At 40.5% G+C, this 18,215-nt stretch overlaps 4 protein-coding genes across 5 annotated transcripts in view; 1 reads left to right on the plus strand and 3 right to left on the minus strand.

Moving 5' to 3' along the window:
* On the minus strand, window positions 1-1,513 carry LOC307259729 (tubulin alpha-1C chain-like; the record flags this gene model as incomplete). Its single annotated transcript, XM_080039676.1, has 3 exons — window positions 1,294-1,513; window positions 1,055-1,203; window positions 1-975 (listed from the first exon to the last, which is right to left on the minus strand). Exons 1-3 carry the CDS (start codon window positions 1,412-1,414, stop codon window positions 1-3), a joined length of 1,245 nt encoding a protein of 414 aa, XP_079895802.1. The 5' UTR covers window positions 1,415-1,513.
* A 3,356-nt stretch (window positions 1,514-4,869) lies between these two features.
* Window positions 4,870-6,546, minus strand: LOC307259727 (tubulin alpha-1C chain-like; the record flags this gene model as incomplete). The annotated part of the gene is made up of 4 exons (XM_080039674.1): window positions 6,496-6,546; window positions 6,163-6,385; window positions 5,924-6,072; window positions 4,870-5,844 (listed from the first exon to the last, which is right to left on the minus strand). Exons 1-4 carry the CDS (start codon window positions 6,496-6,498, stop codon window positions 4,870-4,872), a joined length of 1,350 nt encoding a protein of 449 aa, XP_079895800.1. The 5' UTR covers window positions 6,499-6,546.
* A 4,376-nt stretch (window positions 6,547-10,922) lies between these two features.
* derl1 (derlin 1) lies at window positions 10,923-15,559 on the plus strand. Its single transcript, XM_080039675.1, has 8 exons — window positions 10,923-11,224; window positions 12,525-12,636; window positions 12,744-12,808; window positions 13,494-13,520; window positions 13,725-13,820; window positions 14,016-14,068; window positions 14,269-14,379; window positions 14,610-15,559. The coding sequence occupies exons 1-8, from the start codon at window positions 11,072-11,074 to the stop codon at window positions 14,752-14,754; spliced, it is 762 nt and encodes a 253-aa protein (XP_079895801.1). The 5' UTR covers window positions 10,923-11,071; the 3' UTR covers window positions 14,755-15,559.
* A 1,139-nt stretch (window positions 15,560-16,698) lies between these two features.
* Window positions 16,699-18,215, minus strand: part of zhx2a (zinc fingers and homeoboxes 2a) — a 27,366-nt gene continuing 25,849 nt past the window's right edge. For both annotated transcript variants that reach the window (XM_080039672.1, XM_080039673.1), the window contains exon 13: window positions 16,699-18,186. The gene's annotated coding sequence lies outside the window, so the exon portion shown is untranslated. The remainder of the gene's footprint in view (window positions 18,187-18,215) is intronic.

Below are 18,215 nucleotides of genomic sequence, written 5' to 3' on the forward strand. Positions count from 1 at the left end.
TTAATACTCGTCTTCGTGTTCTTCTTCTTCTAGACTATCAGCTCCAACCTCCTCATAATCCTTCTCCAGAGCTGCCATGTCTTCTCTGGCCTCAGAGAACTCTCCCTCCTCCATCCCCTCACCCACATACCAGTGAACAAAGGCCCGCTTAGCGTACATCAGATCGAACTTGTGGTCGAGTCGAGCCCAGGCCTCTGCAATAGCAGTGGTGTTGCTCAGCATGCACACAGCCCTCTGGACCTTGGCCAGGTCTCCACCAGGAACTACAGTGGGCGGCTGGTAGTTGATTCCGACCTTGAAACCGGTAGGGCACCAGTCCACAAACTGGATGGAGCGCTTGCTCTTGATGGTGGAAATGGCAGCATTTACATCTTTGGGCACCACATCACCACGATACAAGAGGCAACATGCCATGTATTTGCCATGGCGAGGATCACATTTAACCATTTGATTGGCTGGCTCGAAGCAAGAGTTGGTGATTTCTGCTACCGTTAACTGCTCATGGTAAGCCTTATCAGCAGAGATGACGGGGGCATAGGTGGCCAGGGGGAAGTGGATTCGGGGATATGGCACCAAGTTGGTCTGGAACTCTGTCAGATCAACATTGAGGGCGCCATCAAAACGAAGGGAGGCAGTGACGGAGGATACAATCTGACTCATCAACCTGTTTAGGTTGGTGAAACCAGGACGCTCGATATCGAGGTTTCTACGGCAGATGTCATAGATGGCTTCGTTATCTACCATGAAGGCACAGTCAGAGTGCTCCAGGGTGGTGTGGGTGGTCAGGATGGAGTTGTAGGGCTCCACCACAGCGCTGGACATCTGAGGAGCTGGGTAGACTGAGAACTCAAGCTTGGACTTCTTGCCGTAGTCGACAGACAAACGCTCCATCAGCAGGGAGGTGAAACCAGAGCCGGTGCCACCTCCGAAGCTGTGGAAAATCAGGAAGCCCTGAAGGCCAGTGCACGAGTCGGACTGAGGACAGAAGAGGGAGAGCCACTGATCAGATATGCTTAAAAGGTTATGTCATTTAATTTGATCTCAAGTTACCCACCAGTTTACGGATCCTGTCCATCACCAGGTCAATGATCTCTTTGCCAATGGTATAGTGTCCACGGGCGTAGTTGTTGGCAGCATCCTCCTTACCGGTGATCATCTGCTCAGGGTGGAACAGCTGGCGGTAGGTCCCAGTGCGCACCTCATCTGAAGATATTCAACCAGTATCTCATTACTTGAGAATTTGACTTAATGAAATCAAACTAAACTGCAGCATCTGTATTAAATTAAATTTACCGATAACAGTGGGCTCCAGGTCCACAAAAATTGCTCTGGGGACGTATTTTCCGGCTCCAGTCTCACTGAAGAAGGTGTTAAAGGAATCATCTCCACCTGCGCGGATCTTGTCACTGGGCATCTGTCCATCAGGCTGGATCCCATGTTCCAGGCAGTAAAGCTCCCAGCAGGAATTGCCAATCTGGACACCAGCCTGACCAACATGCACGGAGATACACTCACGCTGTTGAAAGCAGAAACACTTTTTACGCAAGAAACTTCAGAGCTTTGATTTTGCTTGATTCAGCACATGACAAGGAAATAAAAAGCCCTTAATGTCATTTTCATACTCACCATGTTTGCTAAACCTGAAGATTGAAGATTGAAGGAGGATGGGATGAAGTAGATGAAGAGGCTGAAATATCTCTTACAGCTCCAGCATAAAAGAAGTAACTGATGATTTTTGCCCCTCACGCAGGGTTTGTTTATAGCCTATCCTTTACCTGGTGAAACTTTGCCACTGATTGTGATTGGTTAACGCTCACATGTGCTCCTTTTCTATTGGTCAAAATCAGTCACATTCCACTTTGAGTTTGATAACTGGTAATAAGAATCAGGTGTGTTAGCGTGGGGCGATACCACTGACTTAAGTGAAGTGGACACAGATGCTTTCTTTCTTTCTTTCTTTCTTTCTTTCTTTCTTTCTTTCTTTCTTTCTTTCTTTCTTAATGATTTTAAACATATCTTTCTCATTTCTGATACAAATTAACTGCAACAAATTAATATCAGCCAATGTAATTTGCCTATATCTGTCTAAATATGCAAACAATGTGACACATGAGCCTTTTGAGTTGCAGATAAATCATGGATATGAAATAAAGGTTTTCAGTTAAACCTTTGTGAGCTGTTCAGATGTTTTATGGTGTTACATTACAGTGCCTCTTACAATTTAACGTGCTCAGTAAATTAAATTGATGCTGATCATTACTCTCAAAAATGTACTCATAACTCACTGACTGTCTGCGTAAGTGCCCTTTAATTCCTGTTTGTCTCATGATATCTGACAGCTGCACTATACAGTATACATACGTTTATACATTTTATACGGGTGCTGCACTGTGGAACAGGTTACCGGGAGCACTCAAGGTGGTCGGGAGTTTAGGCAATTTTAAAAAGGCCCTAAAAAAATGGCTTAGGCATAATTAGGCTTGCCTTAGTGGGGGTCATTGTTGTGTGTGTGATTTTTATGTATGTGTATATTTTGTGTATGTTTTGTGTACAGGGACCACAATGGAAATAAGCCTTCGGGCTTTTTTGTGTCTATCCCTGGCTATTTTATGTATTTTAATGTGTGACAGAGTGCTGTTCATGTTTTTATATCAAAATGGTCAAATAAAATCATTAATTCATTCACATATGTTTATCATCATTTAGAAACAGTGTTTCCATTAAATAGTTGTCCACCAGAGAGAAGAGACAAGTTTATTTTTCAACTGTAAAATGTTTGACTCAGTACATGTCTCCATATATAGGCCGGTATATCTTATCTTAGTCTGACTAATATTGGTATTGACTTAAACAAATCCGTTATCAATCAGACATTTCTTGCACAATGGGGGATAGATGAGCAGGTGGAGAGGAAATCACAGTACAGTGGTGGGCTATATCCTCGCCATGTGTTCTGGGCATAGGCTACACCTCTGCCTCATGAAGGCTATTGTTCAAGCCATTCTAGATGGGAGTGTCTTATCTTAAGTGGGGCTGGTTGCCTTCTTTGCCCCATGATGCAACCCATTTTAGTGTTCATATTAACGTCTGAGGCTGGAACAACACACAGTCCTCTCCCGCTGCGACATCACTGCATGCTCAAGCCCATCAGGACTTTGGACCCACCTCCAGTTTTTCAAATATTTTATTTTAACAACTGCTTTTTGTTCTAAAAGCAGCATTATATGATTCCCTGCCACTCAAAAACACAAGTTTTTATTCTCAAATAATTTAAATTGAAGTATTTTGAGTTGTGCCACAAAAAGGCAAAGAAAAAGTTAAAGGTGCTGTAAGCGGAATGGTTATTCTAGCAAATTTCCTGTCAGTTACTGCAGTTAGCAGTCCCCTCGCTCGTCCCTACGTCACCACATTAATGCACTGCGGGGCCTATTAGAAACATATTCGTAGGAGAGCTACACATGCTACAACCGATTAGAAGCAGAACAAAAAACAAAGAGGAGTAATTACTTCAAAAGCGAGGGACATTTTCAAAACAAGAAACGTGTTTTATATCCATGTGTATCATGTTTTGTTAATATCTACAAATCGACATATCATTCCCGCAACAAGTCAAACACATGTCCATTTATAGGTGCTTTCATTTCTTCTTCAGTGACTGCAACCTTCAAAAGTGTTAAGCCTGCAACCTCTAATTTCCACCACACTAGCTTTATGGATAGCCCTTTTTGTGTATTTAAAAAAATATAGGGGTATGTAGCCTATTGGTTATTGTTATTGTGCAGTTGTGACTGTGCCGATGCTCAGCAACAGGTCATTGGCTGCTGTTTGTCTCCATCTATCGGCTGCTGTTTGTCTCCATCTATCGGCTGCCTCAGGTACAACAGCCTTTTTTTCTCTGCAGAACACAGGGTCGGACAGCCTATAGCACAGGCCGACTTTTCACTCATTAAAAAAAAAGAATCCAACATGTTTTTTATGCCCTTTATCCCAAGTATTTTGGTCAAATATCTTCTTTGCTGCAAGTGGAGAAATAGGAAACTCTCCTTTAATTGGTTTTTAAACTAATTTAAGCTGTTTTTCTTGTCCTTAAAAAAGCACTCTAGCAGGATTGCAAAAAAGACAAGTGTAGACTTTTCAAATGTGTTGTTTTGAAGATTGACGCATCTTATAGATATGTTAAAATGTAATTGTTTTAATTTATATTGTCTTATTTTATTTATAAGATTTGAAATCTGTCTACTGTAACTCCCCCTAGGCCTTCATTGTTTTTCCTTTTCCCTTGACTAGTTCAAGGTATATGTTTTGTTTAATTGCATATTGTGCATATGAATGCATGTCCTCTATGAGAAATGGTATGTTTATAATTGTTCTGCCCTTCATTTTCAATAAAGTAAAAATACATTTTTGGTTTCCAAAACCAGTTTTATTTTCAGCATAACCACCAAGTGATGTTGAAAGTTCTGTTGGCTTGCATCATATCCTACTGAAATTGTCTTTAAGCATATTTAACATGATACAAATAGCCTAGGCTATCAGGGTTAACTCAGTAGCATATAGTACTTCACTGACATGTTGTGCAATTGAATCTGCCCCTAGGCCACTACAGTATTTAAAAATATGTAGGCTTACCTGTGAGTGAACGCATTGTACAAATGCCCACTTTAACAAGGTAGAGGGAGAAAAAACAAAGCGTTTTTATATTTATTAGATTGGGCCGATGGCTGAACATATTCTGCTAGAATAGGCTACTATACAGTGTAATGTGACAAGAGCCATAGAAGATGAATTACAGAGACACAAGTGCAGTGAAGGAATATTAAACTTTTATTTATTGAAAAAAAATAAATAAGTATAGCTCTGTCTGCCTGTTTAATACTCGTCTTCGTGTTCTTCTTCTTCTAGACTATCAGCTCCAACCTCCTCATAATCCTTCTCCAGAGCTGCCATGTCTTCTCTGGCCTCAGAGAACTCTCCCTCCTCCATCCCCTCACCCACATACCAGTGAACAAAGGCCCGCTTAGCGTACATCAGATCGAACTTGTGGTCGAGTCGAGCCCAGGCCTCTGCAATAGCAGTGGTGTTGCTCAGCATGCACACAGCCCTCTGGACCTTGGCCAGGTCTCCACCAGGAACTACAGTGGGCGGCTGGTAGTTGATTCCGACCTTGAAACCGGTAGGGCACCAGTCCACAAACTGGATGGAGCGCTTGCTCTTGATGGTGGAAATGGCAGCATTTACATCTTTGGGCACCACATCACCACGATACAAGAGGCAACATGCCATGTATTTGCCATGGCGAGGATCACATTTAACCATTTGATTGGCTGGCTCGAAGCAAGAGTTGGTGATTTCTGCTACCGTTAACTGCTCATGGTAGGCCTTATCAGCAGAGATGACGGGGGCATAGGTGGCCAGGGGGAAGTGGATTCGGGGATATGGCACCAAGTTGGTCTGGAACTCGGTCAGATCAACATTGAGGGCGCCATCAAAACGAAGGGAGGCAGTGACGGAGGATACAATCTGACTCATCAACCTGTTTAGGTTGGTGAAACCAGGACGCTCGATATCGAGGTTTCTACGGCAGATGTCATAGATGGCTTCGTTATCTACCATGAAGGCACAGTCAGAGTGCTCCAGGGTGGTGTGGGTGGTCAGGATGGAGTTGTAGGGCTCCACCACAGCGCTGGACATCTGAGGAGCTGGGTAGACTGAGAACTCAAGCTTGGACTTCTTGCCGTAGTCGACAGACAAACGCTCCATCAGCAGGGAGGTGAAACCAGAGCCGGTGCCACCTCCGAAGCTGTGGAAAATCAGGAAGCCCTGAAGGCCAGTGCACGAGTCGGACTGAGGACAGAAGAGGGAGAGCCACTGATCAGATATGATTAAAAGGTTATGTCATTTAATTTGATCTCAAGTTACCCACCAGTTTACGGATCCTGTCCATCACCAGGTCAATGATCTCTTTGCCAATGGTATAGTGTCCACGGGCGTAGTTGTTGGCAGCATCCTCCTTACCAGTGATCATCTGCTCAGGGTGGAACAGCTGGCGGTAGGTCCCAGTGCGCACCTCATCTGAAGATATTCAACCAGTATCTCATTACTTGAGAATTTGACTTAATGAAATCAAACTAAACTGCAGCATCTGTATTAAATTAAATTTACCGATAACAGTGGGCTCCAGGTCCACAAAAATTGCTCTGGGGACGTATTTTCCGGCTCCAGTCTCACTGAAGAAGGTGTTAAAGGAATCATCTCCACCTGCGCGGATCTTCTCACTGGGCATCTGTCCATCAGGCTGGATCCCATGTTCCAGGCAGTAAAGCTCCCAGCAGGAATTGCCAATCTGGACACCAGCCTGACCAACATGCACGGAGATACACTCACGCTGTGGAAAGCAGAAACACTTTTTACGCAAGAAACTTCAGAGCTTTGATTTTGCTTGATTCAGCACATGACAAGGAAATAAAAAGCCCTTAATGTCATTTTCATACTCACCATGTTTGCTAAACCTGAAGATTGAAGGAGGATGGGATGAAGTAGATGAAGAGGCTGAAATATCTCTTACAGCTCCAGCATAAAAGAAGTAACTGATGATTTTTGCCCCTCACGCAGGGTTTGTTTATAGCCTATCCTTTACCTGGTGAAACTTTGCCACTGATTGTGATTGGTTAACGCTCACATGTGCTCCTTTTCTATTGGTCAAAATCAGTCACATTCCACTTTGAGTTTGATAACTGGTAATAAGAATCAGGTGTGTTAGCGTGGGGCGATACCACTGACTTAAGTGAAGTGGACACAGATGCTTTCTTTCTTTCTTTCTTTCTTTCTTTCTTTCTTTCTTTCTTTCTTTCTTTCTTTCTTTCTTTCTTTCTTTCTTAATGATTTTAAACATATCTTTCTCATTTCTGATACAAATTAACTGCAACAAATTAATATCAGCCAATGTAATTTGCCTATATCTGTCTAAATATGCAAACAATGTGACACATGAGCCTTTTGAGTTGCAGATAAATCATGGATATGAAATAAAGGTTTTCAGTTAAACCTTTGTGAGCTGTTCAGATGTTTTATGGTGTTACATTACAGTGCCTCTTACAATTTAACGTGCTCAGTAAATTAAGTTGATGCTGATCATTACTCTCAAAAATGTACTCATAACTCACTGACTGTCTGCGTAAGTGCCCTTTAATTCCTGTTTGTCTCATGATATCTGACAGCTGCACTATACAGTATACATACGTTTATACATTTTATACGGGTGCTGCACTGTGGAACAGGTTACCGGGAGCACTCAAGGTGGTCGGGAGTTTAGGCAATTTTAAAAAGGCCCTAAAAAAATGGCTTAGGCATAATTAGGCTTGCCTTAGTGGGGGTCATTGTTGTGTGTGTGATTTTTATGTATGTGTATATTTTGTGTACAGGGACCACAATGGAAATAAGCCTTCGGGCTTTTTTGTGTCTATCCCTGGCTATTTTATGTATTTTAATGTGTGACAGAGTGCTGTTCATGTTTTTATATCAAAATGGTCAAATAAAATCATTCTTTCATTCATTCATATTCACATATGCTTATCATCATTTAGAAACAGTGTTTCCATTAAATAGTTGTCCACCAGAGAGAAGAGACAAGTTTATTTTTCAACTGTAAAATGTTTGACTCAGTACATGTCTCCATATATAGGCCGGTATATCTTATCTTAGTCTGACTAATATTGGTATTGACTTAAACAAATCCGTTATCAATCAGACATTTCTTGCACAATGGGGGATAGATGAGCAGGTGGAGAGGAAATCACAGTACAGTGGTGGGCTATATCCTCGCCATGTGTTCTGGGCATAGGCTACACCTCTGCCTCATGAAGGCTATTGTTCAAGCCATTCTAGATGGGAGTGTCTTATCTTAAGTGGGGCTGGTTGCCTTCTTTGCCCCATGATGCAACCCATTTTAGTGTTCATATTAACGTCTGAGGCTGGAACAACACACAGTCCTCTCCCGCTGCGACGTCACTGCATGCTCAAGCCCCTCAGGACTTTGGACCCACCTCCAGTTTTTCAAATATTTTATTTTAACAACTGCTTTTTGTTCTAAAAGCAGCATTATATGATTCCCTGCCACTCAAAAACACAAGTTTTTATTCTCAAATAATTTAAATTGAAGTATTTTGAGTTGTGCCACAAAAAGGCAAAAAAAAAGTTAAAGGTGCTGTAAGCGGAATGGTTATTCTAGCTAATTTCCTGTCAGTTACTGCAGTTAGCAGTCCCCTCGCTCGTCCCTACGTCACCACATTAATGCACTGCGGGGCCTATTAGAAACATATTCGTAGGAGAGCTACACATGCTACAACCGATTAGAAGCAGAACAAAAAACAAAGAGGAGTAAACACTTCAAAAGCGAGGGACATTTTCAAAACAAGAAACGAGATTTACCCCCAATCCCTACACATCTTTATCTTTCTTGTTATTTCACTACAAAACCTACTTTTAAGTGATATAAATCATTTACAAATCCGAATAAAGGTGGTTTAATATTTCTCCCTTAACAAAACGAATATGATCGGCCTAATAAAAGATCCCTTATTATTACTGTAGAGATGGCTATTATGAACTTTATTATGATGTGTAACATGTAACATACAATTCCCAGACCATTTAGATCACTGGAAATAAGGCTATGATTTAATCTTAATGGTATAAAGATATCACTTCACCACGAATTGAGACTCAAGCTTGTGTTCACTTAATAAATCTATACAGGAGAGTTAAACCTGCATGCTAATTATTGCTTTCCAAATTATTTCTCTGTCAAGGGTTCAGATCAGTGGAGGTTTAACTCTGATTAAATATATGTCTGCTTAAATGCATACACTGTGGAGTAGGCCTAATGATTAAACATAAATTAAAATCATGGATTATAATTTAATTTTGAGCGGTGATGTCAGACTTTTGCGTAACCAATTGGGGAAACGCATCGAAGGCACGGGGTTCAGGACTGTACGCTTGCTTTTTTAGGTGGTAGCACTGGTGCTAGCAAGCAAAAAAAATCAGTAGCACAAAAATACATTTGGTAGCACACAAAGTATCAGATAGCTTTCCTATTACAATATATATATATATATATATATATATATATATATATATATATATATATATATATATATATATATATATATAAAGCAAAACAGAATTAATTTAATTGAAATTAAATATTAAGACCTTATGAGAAAAATACTGTAGATTTTATTATTTACTTTCGTACCTCAGAAACGTGTTTTTTCTAAAAAAATATTTTAAAAAGGGAATATCAATTTTCCCTTTGGTATGCAGAGAGACATCATCAAAATACATGTGCAAAATACATTTTCTGTATCTGCTTTATTTCTTATTGGTGCAATTTGATGTGTTACAATTGCCCCCTGTTACAATTTTCCCCGGTCTTCCCTATGTGGGAAGATGTCTATTTAATTAGCTGAACAAATATTTTACATCTCTGCATTCTCTTCCCCCCAAAACTGAAACCTAACATCAGATTCATAAAGTAGCCTACAAGGTGAACATGTGTTGCTATTCAGTTATACTTAGCCTAATTGTGCTTCCTCCCATTTATCTTCACTCCTTCGCTCTCAGATTCGGCTGCCATGCCAACCATAGACATTATAAAGGATTTATAATGTCTATGATGCCAACACTATGCCATGCCTCTTCTCCTCCACAGATGGCTGCTGCCGAGTCTGGTCTGGCACGCCTCTTTCTGTTGCTGGCTGGTTCTGGATGATCAAGTAGGAACTGTTTGCAAATTTCACAGGAAGTACTATGATAATGCAAAGAAACCCCAAAAGATGTTGGTGTAAGATAATATATTACATCCGGCTATAACATTTCTCCTTCAAACTAAGAGCAAATAAAAAAATAAATAACGAGGTAAATAACTAGACAAATAAATTAATATTAAAGGTGCTGTAAGCGGAATGGTTCCTGACTTCCTGTCAGTTACTACAGTTAGCAGTCCCCTCGCTACGTCCCTAGACATTGGGAAGGATTTTTACCTGCTCCGCCATTGTAGGCGCATAAACATTCACCCATCTGTTGCGCTGGCATGCACCAGCAGTGAGACCATGAGTGAGACGGGTGTCGGTTTGTAGCGTTCTCTCTTGTGATTGGACATTAATTTCGGGATCCTCCAATAAGTTAATTTGCCGATTAGGCTACATGCGGAGCAGCTGACTGAGATTTTTCATTTATTTTTTCATTTAACTTTTATTTATCCTCGAGAGACCAATTGAGGGGTGACCCTCATTTACAATGATATCGGCTTTATGAAGCGCGCACATTATGTAAGTGATCACTGTATGAATAAATAGCGATTTAACACTTATATTTACATAAATAAACCGCTTACTTCACCTTTAATGCCCAGAGCTTGAAAACACAAGTAATACAAAGGGAGTATATGGGCCTTCATTGGTTTGCATGCATTTATTGTCAAGTTAGTCCTAAATGTCATAATTTTTAGGAAAAACACAATATTGATTATTTTTACAAGTTTAATATCTCATAAGATAGGGTTAAAAATGTAAAGACAAATGTATCTACAAACTTACTCTAGGTGTGATTATATTCTCTTAACATTATCTAAACGAAATATTTTAGATTGTGTTACACAAAGTGTTTGTAACATGTTTAAATCAATCAACATTATAAAAGAAGTCCTCTTAGCCTAACATCAAGTTATAATATTAAAGGCCTCCAAAAAAGTAGTGATTCTTCTTTAATTATTATTAATTTTTATTTTTTTCATAGTATTAGGTTATCTGCCCCGGGGAATAATGAAGGTAGGCTATTTGTGTTTCTGACGGACCATTTGGTTTTACTTTGAAAAGCTGAATCGGATGTGTTAGTAACTAAAGCTAGTTCGCTGTGATTAGCCACGTCATGTAAACTTAGCAGTGGAGCAGTTCTGATATAAAGGCAGCCAGGGGACGCAGGTTTAGGGGGGATATTTTGGATTTTTTTTTGTTTTTTAAAGAGGGGCGCTTATTTCAGAGTTATAACTAGGCAGTAATCGTATCGAAAGATGTCAGACCTCGGGGACTGGTTCAAAAGCATCCCGTTCATCACCCGGTCATGGTTCGCTGCCTCTATTGCTGTTCCCTTGATCGGGAAACTAGGCTTGGTGGATTTCAGGAACTTCATGCTGTTTCCGGAGCTGGTTTTCTATAGATTCCATGTGAGTTTTCCCCCCGGCTCTGTTCGCCTGTATGTTTTGGAGTGTCTGATAATGGCTGGGGTTGTTGTGTTTTGGATGTGGTTGGTTAGCAGGTGGCTAACAGGGCTAACTCAGCAGGCCTGGCCTGCGTGACAGCCAATGAGAGGGCGAGACGTCGGAGGCTACGACTTCCGGATGCTGTCAAAATGCTATTTTAGCAACACTGTAATAATCAATAAGATGCGAATATAAACATCAGCACAAAATAGTAGGCTATTTTAACTACCAGACATTGTAATGTTACCGAAATGTTGCCTTTTAGGTATTTGGTTGAATTAATAGTTTCGGTTTAACATCTGGGAGGTAGGCATACTACACTGAAAGAAGCCCTTGAGGCAGTGTTTTTACTGCATCACCCCCTGCAGCAAGTTTCACTTTCACTGACGTTACACAAGGTGAGGAGGCTACAGGTGAATATGGCAAAATGACGTCATGAAACTACTTTCAAAGGTGGAAATAAGTAGCCTAACTAAGCACACTAAATCAAGTATTCCTAGTACATGTTTAAGGTGACATATTTTGATAACAGTTTGAACATATTTTACAACTATAATTACTGTTTACGTTGAAGAGATTCATGTATTGCCTACTTACAGAATATATGTATATTAAATGTATAAAATGTTCATAGATGAAACTATGCACCATTATATGAAGAAGTTAAAATAAGCCACAACAGTAAGATACTACTTCGACATTAACACGTCAATAACTGTTTTATGATATAATAATATATAGTATAATATCAAATTGAAATGCATGGGAGCAGTATTGCAGAATTAGTGTCGATAATAACTATAAAAGTTTTACTAGTATAAGATTTTGAATGGAAGACTTTATATGTATTAGACTAATTTTGACTTTTAAAAGGTCTGCATACTTTGTCCATTTCTGGTAATTGGAATCGTCATTACACTTTCAGTAGTGTTGAATGACACAGTAAGCTGGTGTGACAGTTATAATAGGTCACTGATATCACAGACAATAACAGGCAGTGCTGCAACAGCCTATTATTGTGTTACTATTGACATGTACAAAACAGTAGTTTTGTCACCTGGCAACCACATAAGAGATTTAATCTCAGCCTTGTCACAAAGTGCAGCCTATTAATCTTAAAGTAAGGAATAAGAAAATGTCAAACACATAATGAAAAACTGTGTATGTAACTGTGTTCAGCTTTTGAAAGTCTGGGTCAGTGAACAAACGTCGTAGCTGTGTGGACATACTGTTAAACTGATGTCTCTTCTTCTTTTTGTTTCAGCTGTGGAGACCAGTGACATCCACTCTGTATTTCCCAATAACTCCTAACACTGGGTTTCTCTACCTGGTCAACCTCTATTTCCTCTACCACTACTCCTCTCGGCTAGAGACAGGTCAGACTGCTTGCCTCAGACACATACACACACACACAAGGCCACACACACTCAAATGTAATGCTTTTTTGTGTCATGCTAATCTGTGTCTTGCTATTGTTTTCCAGGTGCGTTCGATAGCAGACCTGCAGACTATATCTTCATGCTCCTTTTCAACTGGATCTGCATCGTTGTATCCTTTTGGACTGGCATCACAAACTACCAAACCCTTCCGTTTCAATGATAAACCTTCTACCTTTAGTAAATCGACCCCTTCAGCATCATGTGAGGTTACGTCCTTGTTATTACGCCTTCCACTCCACCATTGATTCTAGCTCTCTGCTGCCTTCTTTGCCCCCCAAACCCTCCCATATTACTCTTTCATCCATCTTTACTGTACCACTCTCGCTCTCTCTGCAGCAGCACTGTGCCAGGTCAGTGTGGCTCTGTGCCAGTGGCCCACTGTCAGTCTACCCCTGCACAGCAGAGAAACCTAATCTAGGTCGCATGCAGAACCAGCAGTACAGCCCGGCCCACACACTTTTTTTCTATAGTTCCATTCAGTTCTGAGTGACTCTCAGCTCCTCTGGCTTTTCACAGGCATTTTTTTGTTCATAAGACACATTGAAGTGCTCGCTTTTTTTTTTAACCACAAAAAAATATTTGGAATGGGGGAAAAAGTGTTTGAGTTTAGCCAAGGTCAAATCTGTCTTTTGCCATAGTAAAGGGGACTTTTCCCTCCCTGTAGGAAGGCCTGTTACGGTTGTGATGAGGGCATTAAACTGGCAACCTTCCAGTCACCAGCTGCTCTAATCTTAAGGCTCCAGTTGTGATTGTGTAATGAGCCAAGAGGTTGTTGTCCTTGACTCTGGCTGTAGATTACCGGGATGCTGATGAACATGCGGGTGAGACTCCTCCTCTCTCTCTGTATTCATACCATATGTAATAATGTCCTAATGAATACTGTATATAAAGCTTCATGAAACCACTTAATCTCACTTCAAACGCCCCTCTCTGTTATGTGATATTGGGCTGGCAAAAATTCAATTTTACACAACTGTCTTTTACTGTACTGACTCATACTGTATATTGTTTGCTTATGTTGTCAGCTGCTGATGATCCCGCTGATCATGTCTGTACTCTACGTCTGGGCTCAGTTCAACAAAGATACCATTGTGTCCTTCTGGTTCGGAACACGATTCAAGGTACTCCCCCCCCCCCCCATGACAGTTTGATGTAGCCCTATTAAAGGTTAAAGGTAGCCCATATTTCACTGTAATATCAGAACAGTATTTATGGAATGGACTGTCACTGTGTTTATTGTCCCCCATTATATTTACTACCTAAGTGTGAAGCTAATGCTTATTATTTATATTCATATTATTTATACTCTGTCCCAGGCACAATATCTACCTTGGGTCATCCTGGGCTTCAACTTCATCATTGGAGGCTCGTAAGTACTTATTTTTCATGAGTTCAGTCTATGATATTGTTTAATAGTATATCTTTGACACAAGCTGTACTATAAGCAGCCACATACAGTGTGTGTAAGTCTCTAAACTGAATGTGTATATGTTCCACCAGCAGCATGATGTAATAATCTTTGTGAGTTTGGACTAAGTGCCTTCTCTATGCTGTGACTGTATTGTGCAGGTTTATGAATGAGCTGACAGGAAACCTGGTGGGTCACCTCTACTTCTTCCTCATGTTCAAATACCCCGTGGACCTGGGAGGACGCTCCTTCCTCTCCACACCAGAGTTCTTGTAAGTTGTCTTTCCAACCTGCCCGGGTTTTATTTAGCAAGCTTTGGGCATATCCTTTTAGCTGAAACAGTTCAATCAACAAGCTCATTGTTGAAGTTTATTGGCTTGCTTTAAAATGCCCTGCATGGGGCAACCAGTATGGTTATCAGATAAGGTTTAAACATGTTTGCGTTACATAAACCACTTGTTTGGAAGACAACATTTGCTTTTTTGATGTCCCCTGTCTCCAGGTACCGGTTCTTCCCCAACAGGAGGGGAGGGGTGTCTGGATTTGGAGTCCCTCCCAGCAGACCAGCTGCCCCACAGCCGGAGGGAGGAGCCGCCAGAGGAGGGCGTTACAACTGGGGCCAAGGCTTCCGTCTTGGGCAGGACTGAACAGAGAGCTAAACAAATGACTGTGCAATTGATGTTTCAGGTTGAAATGCTTGCTTTTTCACATTCTGACTTGTTCATTTCACATTCATGTTTAGTTTTTTAAAGGATGCATCTGGATCAAGTATGAGGAAGCACACATTTTATCCAAGCCGCACGGCAGGACTCAGACTCTGGCTATTCAGCCAGCTCTGCTATTACTACTACTGCGGATGTGTCCAATTCAAGCAAATTTTTTTTGAACAAGATTCTTGATTCTTTTTCTGCCTCCTTTCTGTCCTTTTCTCCGCGCCCTGTCATCTGACTGTCATGATGAGAGATGTAGCAGCTGTTGATTGTGTGTTCCTGTCCCCTCTCTCTGTGATGCCATATCAGATTACATTGTAATTACCAACACACTGGGAGTGTGCTCTCAGCCATTGCTCAGCAGAACATGGCATGGGCCAGCTATTTAGAGAGCACTCTTCCCACGTCTGAATTGACATGGATGTAAAATGTTTTTTTTTAAGCCTCTGTGGCACTGTGTCTTAAGATCTGATGTTAAAATGAGGTGAAGTTGGGATTTGGCTCTTTTTTCTTTTTGTAAATATAACAGTTGTTTATTGAAAGGATGAGCGAGTCTGACTGTGTAATTATTAATCTTTCAGGTGTCTTGCAACAAAACATGTTTATACTCTGGAGTCTGGAGAGCTCTGCCAGTTATGTGCCAGTGTGGCCGGTTGGGAAACACAATGAATAATGATTGTACAATATACAGTTCGGGTGGATATTAACAAAAATTCTAATTCATAAATTCAATATTTCATATGCTAATTGTTTTTGTCACCTGTTTTCTATAAATGTCAGAAATGGGTGGAAACTGCTTTGCTCTGAAACAGTCCGAAACTGAAAGATATTGAACTAAAAACAAAGAAAAACTTTTTTTTTTAAAGTCTGAACTGTTATGTTTTGCATTTGTGCTTTTAGGATTTCTTGATCAATCATTTATCAAACTAGTTGCTGATTATGTTATCTGTCCATCGACTTATTGTTTCAGCTTCATTAGCAGTTCACTGGGTTTTTAATGCAAATGCAATGATGCGAGTGTGCTCTCATTTGGTTGATTTTAATTATGCGCACATAAAGCCGGAATTATGCCTCTCGGAAGATATCTGCGGGAGTTATGCATAATTCTAGGTTGCAGAGAAGCTGACGCACGCACATCTCCGTAATTTCAGCAATGCAAAGTGCTGATGTGTGCGTTGAGCAAGTTGGTTCAGCTCCTGCCAGGAGTTGGATTTCCAATTGGAAACAAAGGCACCAGTCCATAAGAGTACAAAATGAACTGCCTCACAAATGAAGCCTGGAGTAGAAGCGCAGACATGAAATAAGATAAGATGCTGTAAGTTGTGTTGCTCAAATTTAAATTGTCCTGCATGGAGCTCTTGTCAAATCCAGCACAGTGAAAGCTATATCAAGCTATTGTATTTATAGTAATTTGGAGGTTTTATTAGTGCCAGGGTTCTGAAAGTCAAATACAAATGTACAGTATATTTAACCAACACATGTTAATTCAGTGGGTTTAAGGCTTCAAGGTTGTTTTATGTAGTTCCATTGACTTTCTGGATGTCACCTGACCTGCAATAACTCTGTACACTTGAGGTGTATAGTGACCCCAAATACAATGTTGTGTGTTGCAGTAACACATTTCCCATCGGTCAAAATTGAGAGTTGAGATGGAATGGAATCTTTGGAGATTCTAAAAGTGTTTGATTAAAAAGGCTCTGTAAATGAATTTCTCACATTTAAGGTTAACCTGGCCTAAGAGGCCGGTGTACTGTCTGATTGTAATCGGGTCTATGCTTAACTCTTAACAGGCCTTTTGCTTCTTAAACTCGTTTGAGACAAACTCCTCTTCTTAAGTGAACAAGCAAGACTGCGACAGTTTCATGGTTGTTTGGGTGTTTATTCAGTTACAGCAGACTTAAGAGTAGAAAATGAAAATGCAAGCCGTTTCCATCCTAGCCAAACAAATGTACAGTATCCCAGATACTTGTCTGAACATGAAACTAAAGCACTAGAAGACATTCAGCTAGCAAAGAGCCATACATCTGCTGTTCAAACCACTTTTAAATGAAAATTGAACTTTTTGGCTTGCACAAATATGCCAAGCACTAGCAATTTGACCGATACATCACGGATATCCCTTTGATTCAATTTTGAAAATTGTTGAAGCACATGCGAGCAGTTCTCGACAGTTTGTTTTTCTGCGTTGACAAGAAAAAAAAACGGCTCAGGGTTGATCCATTCCCCTCTGTAACTCTTGGATTCAAACTGCTGTTACCATTACAGCAATCAACTAAAAAACAAAATCAGCTTTGAACGGAAGGACCTTTCCTTAGGCCAGAAAGCCTAAATAGTAGAGAAGGTGTGTTCCCAGATCCATTTGTGAAGGAGCTCAAATAAAAAGGTGCTTCAGTGATTTTCTCACCAAAAAGTTATTCGGCGAGTTCAGTCGAGAAACATTTCAAAAGTTTTTAAAGCAAAGAAGTGATAAGCTAAAACTGTACTGTATCCAGTGCTTGAGGCAGAATGCCAGATAAGAGAGCTGAAAAGGCAGCGCGGTGCATTCAAAACAGACAAAAAAAAAAGGAACTTTCTGTACTGTGCATCTTCAAAATGCCTCGGGTACTGACGCAAGAACCAGCTGATTAAGAAAAGACGCAGGATGTACAGTGCATTCATTCATACATTCGCCTAATGACGTTTTGTCTCGGTCTGCCTATGTGGCTGTTTATGCTCGTTTTCTGGCCCGAACAACAGTCACTGACTCTCCATGTAGCACTTTTAAGTGATTACTGGCGAGTCCAAGTGAGGCCAGAGGAGAAAAGGGAATATATAGCATTACCTCACAATTTGAGATGAAGTGACCTAGCATGTAAATATCTATCACTAACAAAGGGGATATATGCAAGTGCCGTCAAACCAATACTCGTCATTAGCAGTGCACAGGTTTGACATTCAAAAAAATAGGAGACAGACTATCATACATTTTGATCTTAAAATAACAACAAAAACATTCCAAGTTTGGGGGCACCAGTCAGACTTTTGTTTTTTAAAAATGTAACAAAACTTGCCCTCCCAGTACAACTATACAAACTTTTTAATTTTTTTTTTGGAAATACAGAAAAATATTTACAAGGGTGCTTCTTAAAAAAAAAAGAAAAGAAGAGAAAGTGTAGTAGTAGTAGTAGTAGTAGTAAGAACAATGCATCAAGTCCAGCTTTGGCACTCCTCTTATTGTCAGCATCTGTCTGCACACATCAGTGCTGTGACTGGATCCTGGCGCTTTGTGATGACATCACATGCAGACAGTTACGTCACTGTTTCCACGTTGGGTCATCCCCTAGTCGTCGCGTGACGCCCGGTGACTCAGCAGCCGATGATTTGCTCCACCTGGAACACAAACAGGGACCGGTCAATTC

This window comes from Ammodytes marinus (genome assembly GCF_949987685.1).
Source record: "Ammodytes marinus genome assembly, chromosome: 13".
Classification (NCBI taxonomy): domain Eukaryota; kingdom Metazoa; phylum Chordata; class Actinopteri; order Uranoscopiformes; family Ammodytidae; genus Ammodytes; species Ammodytes marinus.